The sequence below is a fragment of the Chaetodon auriga genome, chromosome 2 (genome assembly GCF_051107435.1).
Source record: "Chaetodon auriga isolate fChaAug3 chromosome 2, fChaAug3.hap1, whole genome shotgun sequence".
In the NCBI taxonomy this organism is placed as follows: domain Eukaryota; kingdom Metazoa; phylum Chordata; class Actinopteri; order Chaetodontiformes; family Chaetodontidae; genus Chaetodon; species Chaetodon auriga.
This window is the reverse complement of record NC_135075.1, coordinates 27899320-27912622: the sequence shown is the minus strand read 5'-3', so window position 1 is coordinate 27912622 and position 13303 is coordinate 27899320. Positions and strand designations below refer to the sequence as shown.

At 42.8% G+C, this 13303-nt stretch overlaps 1 protein-coding gene across 10 annotated transcripts in view; it reads right to left on the bottom strand.

The window, feature by feature from the left end:
• grip2b (glutamate receptor interacting protein 2b) overlaps positions 1-13303 on the bottom strand; it is a 245265-nt gene that overhangs the window by 35714 nt on the left and 196248 nt on the right. For 5 of the 10 annotated variants that reach the window (XM_076745062.1, XM_076745032.1, XM_076745047.1 and 2 more), the window contains exons 2-6: positions 9093-9170; positions 4199-4334; positions 3976-4121; positions 3239-3325; positions 2340-2415 (exon numbers count right to left, since the gene is read on the bottom strand). In XM_076745062.1, the coding sequence (XP_076601177.1) occupies positions 2340-2415; positions 3239-3325; positions 3976-4121; positions 4199-4334; positions 9093-9170 (523 nt within the window). The remainder of the gene's footprint in view (positions 1-2339; positions 2416-3238; positions 3326-3975; positions 4122-4198; positions 4335-9092; positions 9171-13303) is intronic. The other 5 variants (XM_076745087.1, XM_076745039.1, XM_076745069.1 and 2 more) reach the window with 1 other exon arrangement.

The following is a 13303-nucleotide window of genomic DNA, read 5'->3' as shown; positions in this document are numbered from 1 at the left end:
AGTTAACACTTCAGGTGATTTTAATTGTCTCCAGTTTGGTGCCAAGCAGCCACTGCTGTGGTCCTTCGTAACACCATTTCCACAAAATACTTCAATTAAACGCTATTGTACAAATTAAATCAAAGTAAGCCTACTGTGAGATAAAACACCACAAAACAATGATCCACTCTGCTGAAGTGTTCCTGCTGCTGTTAGCAATCACTTCACAGCGGTGTTTGCCACGTATCCAAAACTTTGATTTTATGAAGTTACGCTGAGTTAAGAGTTATTCTGCAAAGATTCTGCTGTTCAACGTAAAAACACCACCTGGCTGTGTCTCCATGAGCCACATGGTTGTACACATAATGATCACAAACGTTACTTTTAGTGCTCATAAACATGAAGGTTTCTCTCAGATCAGCCACAGAACATCAGCCTCAAACTGGTGAAACACAATAAGCCTCATTCATCAAACGACAATCATCTGCAGACCTGAACTTCACCTGCGATGGACGCCCATCCAGTCAGCAAACAAACATTTCAAGTAATGACATGAGGCAGTTTTACGTTTGTGCTTTAAAATCTGAGTGCAGGCCTTTTTAAATTCTGCTTTCATTCAAAGTAAAACACATAAAACACATGATGTACCTTGTTGGAGTGTCACAGACTCATGATGGATCTTTTGTCAAACAAAAGTTGTGCAGTGGTTTAAGATGGCCTCTTAAACTCCTCAAACAGGAAGTGGAAGAGACCAACTGTGTATGCTCATGGGGGGGGTCCACCACCTGGGATCCTCGCTAAATCCAATGTTTTTCCCTCTTTTTTCTGACAATTGTTGAAAAAGATGTAAATACTTTCCATTAAATATTGCTTGCACTGTAGAATTGACTTATTTCTCCCTGTGGTTCTGTGCAGGAGGGGCGATGTGAACAAGCTCTCCTCATGTGCAGCGATGAGTAGATGAGCCCTCACTGAAGCACTGGGGGGATCTGACCAATCATGTTAAATCTGGTTTTATTACTGGATGTTTCAGGTGTTCACTTTCAAAACCTGCAGGTCCAAAGACTCTGTGAACTCAAACGTTTCTACACACTCCATCATGCTCGCTCCTTCGTAGCTTCGTGGCAAACACCCAAACACAACATGTGAAAAGACTTTCGGTGGTTAACATACTTTTAAATAAATGTAGCAGAAATAATATTTGCATTTTCATCCAAAAAACACCAGAAAAGCATTTTGTTTTTCAGCAGAGAACGATCCGTTGCTTTGTGTAACTGACCAGAAATGAATAAAGCAAAAAACAATATGCACTTAATTAATTGGGAGCAATCTAATCAAAATATATCCAGACTGCAGAGAACATGAGCTCGGCCGCTGGCCCCAGTTCAGCTCACACTCATTACTGAAAACTGCCAGCAAACGATATCAAAGCAGACGTTGGACAATCAAATCAAAGTCCAGTCAGGAGAGTAAAAAACTGGTCAAACAGGAGCTGGTTCAGATAAACAAATCAGAAAAGAACAAACAGGAAGATGAAAGTGTCAAACCCTGACGTATTAAAAACACATTATCAATATGTGTTGTTATCAAAGTAAATGTGACACTTTATTGTGATGCAGGTTTTTTGGGCCTTCATTCAGCCCTGCTTCAGAAAAACTGTGTCCCAGCACTGGAGCTCATTCTATGGTACGCATGGTGGTATTTTGCAGGCTTTTATCTGAGAATATGAGGTCTGAATCTGTCGCTTGTGTCTGTGCTGCATGAACACACCTTTTTGAAGCAGACTATTCTTCAGTGTAAATGTGTAGGAACTCACGCACTGGATGTACTGAAGGTTGAATCACCGCTGCGTTACATCAGTTAAGCAGATGCAAAGCTGACATTTACATGAAAATGTCATGGATTATTTTTTTAAACATGGAGACTGAGACGGACGCACGATGACAACATTAAAGGGATAGGAGGTGATTCATGCCGCTGCAGATATGAGTAACACATAACTGTCAACACACCAGTGACGGTCACAGGAAACGACACCATTATCCTTGGGGTTTATTCGCATGAAGGCACAGACAAATCTCCCAGACTCCTGACTGGAACTGGCCGAGCTGTGCGGCTGTTAGTTTGAACTCGGTGGAGTTTTCCTTGGCATCACTTCTTTTTTTTAAGTAACTGCCCTTTTCACCCCAAAAAAGCCACGCGTGGCCCCTCTGTGTGGCCCTCACTGTATATGAGTTTGTGTGATTGCTCGACGTGTCTCAACACAACTGAAAGTGTGTGAATGTGTTTGTTTTGCACATGTGGCTTTGCCTGGCATGTGGATCCATGTGCACAATATATGTGGTGCACGAGTGTGCTACCTGTCTGCAGGACCTCCTGGCCTGACGTAGGTGACCACTAGGGGGCGTGACTTGTGCCAGTCCTCGTGGGTACCACCTGCGAGAAGAGTGTCGGTTAAAGCCGATCATATTAAACGCTGGACTCACAAAGAAAGAAACCTTTGTTTCTTTATGATTGAAACTGGTGTCAGGTAATCCATCACAGAGAGGAACTTATTTCAATTGTATTTTGGCCAAAATTGGGCTGTTTATCCATGGCACCACAGCTGGGATTGTTCTGAAAACTCAACAAACTGTTTTTTTTTATATAGGTTAACAGAAATTAAACACAAAACCTGGATGCTGTCTTGGTTCGTATTGTCATTCAACCCTGAAGGTGATCTTCTTCCAACCTTAACTGAGTAGTTTCAGTTGTTCAAACCAAATCTCAATCACAGAGGTGACAGTTCAAAAATGCTCCTTTTAGGCACAAAATATTCAGCAAACCATGAGGAGGTGTTGTGCAAAAACAAGACAAAAATGAATGCAACTATTGCTCACTGTCATGGGTCACCTAGTTCAACGAACTACAGGACCCCACGAGTTGGTTTTCACAGCAAACAGTGAAAACGACTCAAAGCGATGGCGAACTGGAAGACAGGGAATCAATTAAAATGATAATGTATACACAGTTTGTAGCTTCCTGTTAACTTTGCATGTTTAACAAGTGACAACAGATTCATGCTCATCGTCGTTTTCACAGCTTCATTTGAGTTGTTTCATGCCAACGCAAATAATTGATGCAACTTCTACACTTTTACAAGGCAGGAAACAGTGATACTGCAACAGTCTCCTCATTTAGTGACACCATCCCAGGATGGCATGTCAATCATAACCGCTCTCCAAATGTAGAGTAATGGGCTGATTTTACCGATGGTTACCTCTCATGACGAAACCAAAGCTGTTCCCCTCTTTGTGCAAACAGATGTCGATTGTCTTTGATATAACCCCTGAGGTGCTGTCTGGTGCTTTGAGAAGAGGGAGATGTATGGAGAGAGAAACACACACACACACACACACACACACACACACACACACACACACACACAGAGGTAATTTATTCATTTTACTGAAGGAACTGTTGTTGTTAAGTATTTCCTGGAGTGATTCACTTCTGTTTCTCCATAATCAGGCACAATTACAGTTTTGATTATATTCCCTACATGTTACACCATCCTAATGGAGCACAAAGATTTAATGAATTTAAAAGGTATGAACAGTGACGTGCATAATGCTATACAATTAAAACACAAGAAACACAAATTTCCACTCTGAATCGCACCTGGATCCCAATATGTGTGCAGCACAGAGTGTGGGCTTAAATGAAGGATGCCAATGGTCTCCTTCATTACTGTAGATACTAAAACTACAATTCTATTACTGTAAAGGCTCTATACATGACATTCACTGCCACTAGAGATTGCAGTAGAGCACCAGCAAACACATGGATGCACTCCCCCAAACCCGAAACAGCCATTATATCGCTCGCATCGCAGCCACCAGACTCCATTGACAAAAATAGGAATTTTACCTCGCAGATCATCGTACAACAAACCCAAAATCAAACCACTCCTTGTTAATGTGAAAGCATGTGGAGTTGAACTGAGCGTGTACGTACCTGTGGGCGGCAGCTCGTACTCCACCTCCAGCAGAACTCTCTCTCCTACGTTCTTCAGCAAGCTGATGATCTCTTCATGCCGCAGTTTGGTCAGATTGATGCCGTTCACCGACTTGATGTAGTCGCCGACATTTAGCTGGTCGCTCCTGCGTGGAAAAGATCATCAGTTATACTCAAAAGACCAGTTCATCTTCTTCTTCTTCTTCTTTGCTGTTGCACCCACCTGGCTGCCAGTCCTCCAGGCCGCAGGTTTGATACCCGCGGTTTCCCGTCCTTGTCGGTTCCTCCTGAGATGGTCAGGCCCAGTGTGCTGCCTTCCTTCTTCACCAGCTCCACCATGGTCACCCCCCGCAGAGCTTCTAACCAAAAACACACACACACATAAAGACAAATACACACACCCACACACACAAAGACACACACCCACACACACACACAAAGACACACACCCACACACACACACACACACACCCACACACACGCACACACACACACACACACTCAAAAACACAGAATACAGAGATAAGCAGTTAGTGGCTGCCCTCTGTCCATCCTGATTCCCGGATTAAAGGGACGCTGAGATACAAGAGAGATAAAACAAACGACGTCTGCTGCTGAGTGTCCTTGAGTGAGACACTGATCCTCTGTCAGCTCGCTGTGAGAGTCAGCTGAAATGACTAAAATGTTAAAGTGAAGATCAGATAAGATAAGCATCAGTTAATGAGAATTAACAAAGCCTCGATGCTGCACTGTGTGTGTCATTCCACTCGAAAAGATCCTGGCAGCGATGAAAAGGCCTTGAAAGGTTAAAAGACGTCATCAGTGACAGAAATCGCATCCAGCCGTCACACCAGCGTCCAGAGTGGATTCTGTCCATTAAAAGAGGAAGAAGACTTCACCAAAAGGCAGAAGAATGTTTACACAAATATTTAGACTGCAGGTTATTGAAAAGACTGTATGAGTGTCTATGAAAAACTTAGAAAAGCACTTAAACTGTGTTACAGTGAACGCCTCCAAGACAGCATTTACTAAAATTTAGATTATCAAATGCTACAATTTAGAAAGTTTTTAGCAGTTAATAGAGATTGAAATCAAACCAACCACCAGATTAAAGTCAGATAGAGGAGCACAAAGTGTCAAATTCAGCTTTTTGTTGATTAGATATTGTGACTACTGAGTACATTAAAATAACACGTGTAATGGATTACTCAGTGGAAACTATTGGATTACAGACTGACTACATTCAGGTCAATGGAAGTCTGAAGACCACGAGGGGTCAGGGGTCTTATTTGGTTTGTGTGTCTGTAGTATTACAGTTTCTTCTGAATCCTGTGACACAAAGTGAAATTTAGACCTGGCAGCAGTAAGTAGCTGCTCATTAAAAATACATATCTGAGCCATTGGAACCATGTCACACACTCCACTGACACCATTATTAATACAACATTCAGGAGATCGTTTGGATGACACACTCAGCCTCTAACAGAAACCAGACAGCTGACATACTTTGAAACAATCTGTAACTTGTGTAAAACTGCAGCCCTCCACTGAACCCACTGAAGGGGATCCTCTGTGGACGGTGGTAACGAAGATCAAGGAGCGCTGGACCACTTTGACTTATTTCGATAGGAGGACAAAAAAACTATTGTACAGTGCTATATTCCCTCAACACTTAATTAAACTACTATATAAACAAAGGCATCGCAATATCCAGAAAAATTACATGTAACCTCTTTTCTAACAACTATTAACTGCAGCCGCCCAGCTATTCTCGGGCTGAGCCGAGGCTTGATGAGGTAAACAACTTAATGGGTTGACTTGGGAGCGACGCTGCAGAGCTGCAGAGTTCACTTCACCTTCATCCTGCTGTTGCTTTGAAGTTAAGAGTTCATGACAAAAGTTCATGGAAAAACACTGGTTCCTCCTCGACTGCGTGCTCTGACACCTCAACCAAACATGACCAGGCTGGGTTCAAATCAGCGAGCAGCCTCTGAGGGAGGCATCTAATGTAAGAGGCCATGTGAGCTGGTATTTCATGGCTGTAAAATGGCCTCATGGGGACGAAATGACAAAGAACATGCTTTCACAGATGAGAGGGCTTTGGACAGAATCTGGTTCAGGCTTTGGTAATGAGAAGATTGATACTGCTTGTATGTGTGTATGCTAAGTATGAAGCTACCACCATCAGCTGGCTAACTCAGGGCCAGTTGCGAGGCAACCAATGAAACTCCAGGAAGCTTAGAGCTTTTGTTGGACAGAGCCAAACAAGACTCTTCTCCTTGCTTCCAGTCTTTGTGCTAAGCTAAGTTCGCTGGCTGCTGTAGTCCTGAAGCAAGTTGTGAACACAGCATTATCATATCGACCTTTGAGTTGATAATGTGAATTTGTTAGCACACAGTTGCTTACATGCACATCCAGCAGTTACAACAGTAGCTTTCATTTGGAGTTTCTGGCTGGAAGTCCAGTATTGACTCTCTTTTAGTTCTGTTTTTGGTCTCCTCCAACTCCTGTGGGAATTATCTGGTTGTTTAGATGCTAAATACTGCACTATGTTCATCAGCTCGTCTCACTGCCTGCTGTTTGGTACTGAGTAGGTAGTGTCCAGCATTTTAATGCAGAGAAAACATTACATCGTGCAGCTACAAACACTGTGTGTAGTGTGGATCAAAATAGTAAATTTACAGCCTGGACAGCTAATGAGCTAAAACTCACTGCAGGTGATTCAGGTGATAACTATGTTCATCACTATGAGAGACTCCTTCACATCATCACATTGTTCTCACATTAAAATATTGGTTATAGACACTTTAAAGATTAAACTCGCAATAGCTATTAGAGATTGAATAACGTTAATCAACATCATCATATAAGTAATGAAATATGATAACAGCAATAAAGCAAATATAGCAGCAGCATGTGTGCAGATACATTATGTAATGATGTTAAAAGCACACAGCAAGTTGAAAAATGTTTGGGTTTTCAAAGCGAAGTCTGCTCATTGACATTATTCCAAAAGCCAAAAGTCCAAAAAGTGCCCCAAAAGACCTGTCCCCTGTCAAATAAAGACTATTAACTTCAAGGTTCTCCTTCCTCGAGGTGAAGGTCGGGATCAAGGTCAGAATCAGGCGAACTGTCCGACTGATTAGTGAATAGACTGATTGCATGGTGTCCCCTGAGGATTAAGATAAGAGCTTAAGTGTCCAATATGTCCTCAACACGGGTGAAGAGTGACTGTACGACTGTGTTTAGACCCAAAGAGTCCAAACTGGGACACGCTCAATGCAGAAGTTTCTGACTGTTCAACTCTGTGACTGTGGGTATCTGGATTGTAACCTGATTTTAAAGCTGCATGTCCTCTGAGTCTTTAGGATGCAAATGAAAACAGTTCTGCATTCAAAACAAATGCCTGGTGTTAGAATAAGCCAGACGGGCAGCAGGATCTAGAGATGGGACGAGGCGAGATGGTTAGGGTTAGGAAAAAATGTCAGGGTCTGAGCCAATCAGAGGCAGAGTCTGAGCCGAATACAGGTGGGAAGAAAATAAGGCAGGCAATCAGAATACAGGGCCGTTGGAACAATGGCAGGGCACCTCCGAAGCAGCCAGGAGAACCTCGGTAATGATGGAATAAATAAAATCAAACCTGTGAGCTGCGCTGATAGAAAGCTGCCTCCCCATTTGTCTGAGTTTGTATCATTCTGATTTACACATGCACACGCACAGGCAACAGGAAGCAATGAGTGAGCACTGCAGATAAACAGCTCTCTCTCAATCTGTGTGTACCTCACACACACACACACACACACACACACACACACACACACACACACACACACACACACACACACACAGGTGAGATGAATCTTTGGTGTGATAGATGGCTAGATTAGGTAAATCCCTCAGGCGACACTGAGGATCAGTGAGGTGCTTCACACCACACTTATCACTGGTGGGGATTACAACACACACACACACACACACACACACACACACACACACACACACACACTATCTGCAGGAAGGCGATCATTCATTCATTAGTCCTTGTACTGTTCATATTTGCATAAAAGCATAAAGCTTTCACAAATGCAGCCTGATGCCGCGAACGTCTCCTGAACTGAATCTGGTGCAAAATGAGTTTTTCCTCCACAGATACAGAAGTGACCGCGTTGGCATTCATAAAGTTTTATCTCCCACTTCAATTTGATGCTCTGTGAATACAGAATGGACACGAGAAGACGTTTACACTACAGAGAGAGAAACACATGAAATGCAGACAGAGGACATTTATTTCACATCTAATCATGATCTTATCTGTCTCTCACACACACGCAAACACACACACACACACACACACACACACACACACAGAGCTTCATGCTCATGAAGCTGTAATCAAACAACAACAAGGACACCGCCTGAGTCAACAACACTCTGCCTATGGAGGTGAATGAGACAGATGCTTGTATTTGTATACCTGAGAAGCAAGTTGACGCTGGAACCGAGCATGAGTTATGTAACTGTGCAATAGATGAATAAAGATTGATAAAGCGAAGAGGGCACAGCATAAAAGAAATAGGAGAAAACAGAGGAAATAGAGGCAGAGGATGGGAAACTCAACGGAGGGATTTGGTGGAAGTGATAAGACGGCAGGAGCAGAGAAAACCTGATACAGGAGATGAAGTAAATGAGTGATTTTATGTGTGATGGAAATCCATGTGAGAGACAAAGAATACAGCAAAGAAACATCATATTTCATCTTCTTTGACATTTTCATCTTAAACAGCTTCCTGGGTTTTTAGGGTTGCACCGTGAGCTCACTTTCTGCTTGTGTGCTTGACATTCGAGGACGATTTTTAATGAAAAGACCAAAATAATTCTCTGTTGTTTTGTTTTCAACTGCAAAGTCACATTAAAACTCTTTTTGGACTATCTCGCTCTCCTGCTTTTGACACAATGTAATCAAACGCGCAAACAAATTCCTGTCTTCACCAAAGACCAATCATGACAGTGGATCATTATGATGGTTCAGTGCGGCGTCGCTGCGTCTGGATGACAGTTTACAGGATTTTTCTGAGCATTACGGGCAGTGATACACCACAGATAGAAGTTGTATGTACCTGGTATACTGTGTCTTCTTGAGGCCATGGTCTGTTCTGGTCCAGAGATGTCCTTTGTTTTTCCATACGGCCCGTCATCTACAGAGAGCAGAGGCACACAGTACGCGTTCAGGTACAAATACACGTTTTTTAGGTTCATTCTTAGATTTCAAAATCTATTTATCCTGGTAGTATCAAAGCAGGAATACTTCACTGGTGATGAAACAGAAATAAACAGTATATGTGCATAGAGAGAATAGAGAGTTAGACCATCACCTTCACCCAAAAACCCCACAACATTAGAGGACGTCATTTTCATTCAAAAGCATAAAAACACACAAACATAGACGGTTCCTCCGAACACTGCTGCTGCACATACGTCTCTGCCACCAGCCGCTCATCCCTCAACGCATTTCTTCTCCCCCTCGACTCATGAATCACACCTCATATCTTCCTCCTCTACAAACTACTGCAGCGATCCTCCGCAGTCCCCCCACACACTGGTGGTGATGAACACAATAGACGGTATTAATTGTCTTCTTATTTGATTGCATTCTGGGCTCCACGGCTGTGAGTGAATGAGACAAACATTTGAAGCATTTTCCAAACTTAAAACTTCCCCAACTCGCTTCCTTCAGTACTTTGTAATTATCATAGACTGAATTAGGTCAAACAAAAGGCTGGACTGGCTTTTTGTGGCACTAGTTCCCTAAGATACTCGATTATAATGAGTCCCTGCTTCACACTGCGGGTCATTATAAATTAGTGTATCCTGCCAGCCTACAATACATGAAAAAAGCCCAACAAAAACAACAACAACGACAAAAACCCAGTATTTTCTTCTCCTATTTGCTCCCATGTATTTCTGGATTTACTTGCAGTTTATTGGCAGTTTTCTTCCCCACTAGTGGCATCGCTGTAGGGATGGTTCAATTGGTCCAACATTTTGTTCAAGAGCCAATTATCGCATGGGTTCGATTGCCATGACGCAAACCTCCAGAAATCCCGAGAGGAGCCCCTAAAGTTTCTGAATTTAGGGGCAGAGTTTCCACTTGTCCAGCACGTTAGCAAAGTGTCCAGCATGAGCTCCAGCAAAATGAGGCTGACAGAGTGCAGCAGTGAGTCTGACGTAAGCTTGCCCAAGTCTGGCAATGTAGAGATGAAATCCTGAAATTACAGTTTTATTTGAAGATCCAAGCTTCCTGCCACTGAACAGGTGCAGCCACAGTGGGTCTCCCTGCCTAATGAGCTGCAAAACGCTCTCTACATGCTGTTTCAGGGACTTTTCCTCTCTGAATTGTACAAAAACACTGTGTAAATACTTTAAAAAAAACTCCCTCATATATAATCCACTTAGCACTATCACAAGTGCAATTGCATCCACGTTGTATGTACATGCTTGTAAGACGATTACATGAAGGAAGATTTTCCAGGTACCCAGAGCCTGCACAGTTAGTCACTGCAACGAGCTTTCAACAGTTGGATGCGTCGGTGAATGCACAGTGAGGCCATTTGATGAAGCTCGTCTCCTCCCTGCTTAGACTATGAAACAGAGGCCATCACTGTGATATGTCACAGGAGGGAACAGATGTCCTGTTTTACAGTCTCTGGCAGAGACCTTCTGGCAGAGACGCGTGAGGTTTTTAATATTTGATAAGTTATAAATTCAGTTCTGCTCGGTTCTCCACAGGTGTCTGTTCAAAAGTGCACTTTTAAGTGATGAAAGAGCTATATTAAAAAATACTCTTCGAAACTTGGCCACTCCTTTTAATGTCCGCGCTGTTGTGAATCCTTTTAAACACTGGAAAACTGGAAGCAGTGGCCCTGATGATACCCAGAACAACTACGCCCTACATTTAACAATCCACCAGTTCCTGTAGACAAAACCAAACTTCCCAAGTTTCTGAATGACTTCACAGCCATCGCCCTGACCCCGTTAGTAATGAAGTCAATTTAAAAACTGATAAAAGAAGAAATACTGAACAGGACTGAACATCTGACCCACTGGGACATGCATTAGAGCCAAGAGGTGGGTTCAGGATGCCGCACTGACTCTACTCAGCGACACATAGAGGCTCCTCCAGCGCTCCAACCATCGTGTAAGATTACTGTTTAAGGACTTTTTATCAGCCTTCAGCACCGTACAGCCACATGTGCCAGTCCAGGGCTTAGAAGCAGTACTGTTGGCTGGATTCTCAACTTCCTCCTCTTCTGGACACAAAGAGTGAGAGTAAATGGTCAATTTTCCGAGGTGCCTCCCCACAGATGCATCCTCTCTCTCCTCTACTGGACATATCGTACAATAATGGCTGCCACAGCATGTATGAAACCTGTCACATCTTGAAGTTTGCTGACGATTCAGTCACAGTGAGCCTGCTAAACAGCGAGGAAACTTCCCACGGTGCTGTTGTTGACTAGTTTTAAAATTGGTGTCATGAATCGCTTTTAGTACTGAATGTGTCAAAGACAAAGGACGTGTGCATTGACTTCAGATGTTCTCACCCCTCTCCTGACAGTACAGTGACTGATGGCCAGAATATAGAAAGAGTGAAGTCCTAGAAGTATTTGGGAACAACACTAGACAATAAAGTGACATTTGCAAGTAATGCTGACACGGTGTACAAGAAAAGCCAGCAGCGACTCCTTTGTCTCGGGAAACTCTCGACGTTCCAGGTTGACAGGCCCCTGATGACGACGTGTTATTGATCTTATACTCAGTCTGTGTTCACTTTGTCTTTTATCTGCTGGTGTCAATCTGTCGAGGTCAAAGACAAAGATGTACTCGATAAGGAGGTTAATGTCTGCAGCACAATAACTGTCAGCTCACAGGAAACTTTGCAGGATCTTTACAACAAAGTTAGAAAACGGCAGAATCCATCCTGAGTGATTGTTCGCATCCTTTACATCAACAGTGTCAGATTCTGCCGCCTGGTACCTTCCTCAGGCTTCCACTAGCTAAAACCAATAGATTCACTAAATGGCACTAAATCCCGCCCCCCCCCCCCCCTCCCTTTTTAAGTGTGTAGGAGAACCCACGATGGCTTTCACTTCAACATAAAAAACAAAAGCTGCTGTCTGGAGTCAGTGTTTGGTTTGTCTGTTCTGGGCTACTGTAGAAACATGGGGGCGTAATGTGCTGGACTCCGTGGAAGAGGACCTGCTCCCTCTGTGGATATAACAAAACCATGATTCTTATTTTCAGCTGATTATACACTAATGAACACATGACGATGAGTTTTATATTCCATTTCGGCCAATAGATCCACACTGGACCTTTAAATATTTTACATATAAACTGAATTCGATGTCCATTTGATGTGAGTGTGACACAATATCCCATTTCCCTCCAAAAAAATTCAATTTAGGTACTGCAATGAAATGTTATTACTTTCTTTGCCTGCAGGAAATGATGTCGACATACACCATCCACTCCTGCCGCTGCTCTGACCTCCCTGTTCTGCAGCAGTGTTAGCTGATGTGTAGAACTGGTCTGGAGTCGACGTCGGGCGAAGAATCACCTGAATCTCTCAACACTTTTCTTTCTGTTTTAGAGTTGAGTCCTGAGTGATTATTCTTGAGCACTTTTAGATCTCATTATGCATATTTCCAGCTCTCATCTATGATAAATGTAGGATATTAAGTATTTTGCTAAGTGACACTCTTTAACTCAGTGTGACAGCAGCTGTGAGCCCGGGCTGCTGTTGTTGTGGCTCTGAGGGGAGAGGATGTGTCCTACTTTACAACCTCTGCTCCATCAGAGGGGTGGGAGAAGTTTAACAATTCATAAGCCAATTGTCAACTACTTTCATACCCAACTCCAGAAGTGTCATTAAGTTGCATTATAATCAGAGACAATTACACCAGGGCTTAAACGCAAACGTGTCTGCTAAACTCGCAGAATAAATAGGTTTTTTTTTTAAAGCTTTTCAGCACCTGAAGCAGCATTTTAAACCAGCTTACTATCATCAACAGAGTTAAGCAGTTAGAGGATTTCAGTGTCCTGCAAAATCCTTTATCTTCAACATTGTGCTTTTAATTCTCCTTTAAATTACATTCACACTCTGTTCCGCGAGACTGCCTTCAAGTCTCAATTTCACTGCAGCAAAGAAACTGCAATAGTTTGGGTTTTCTTCTTTTTTTTTTTTTTCAGCTTTTGACTCTCCTCCTGCATGCAAAACATGTCCCATGATACTGTCACCAAGCTTAACAAGTACTTTTAATTTCTCTTTACT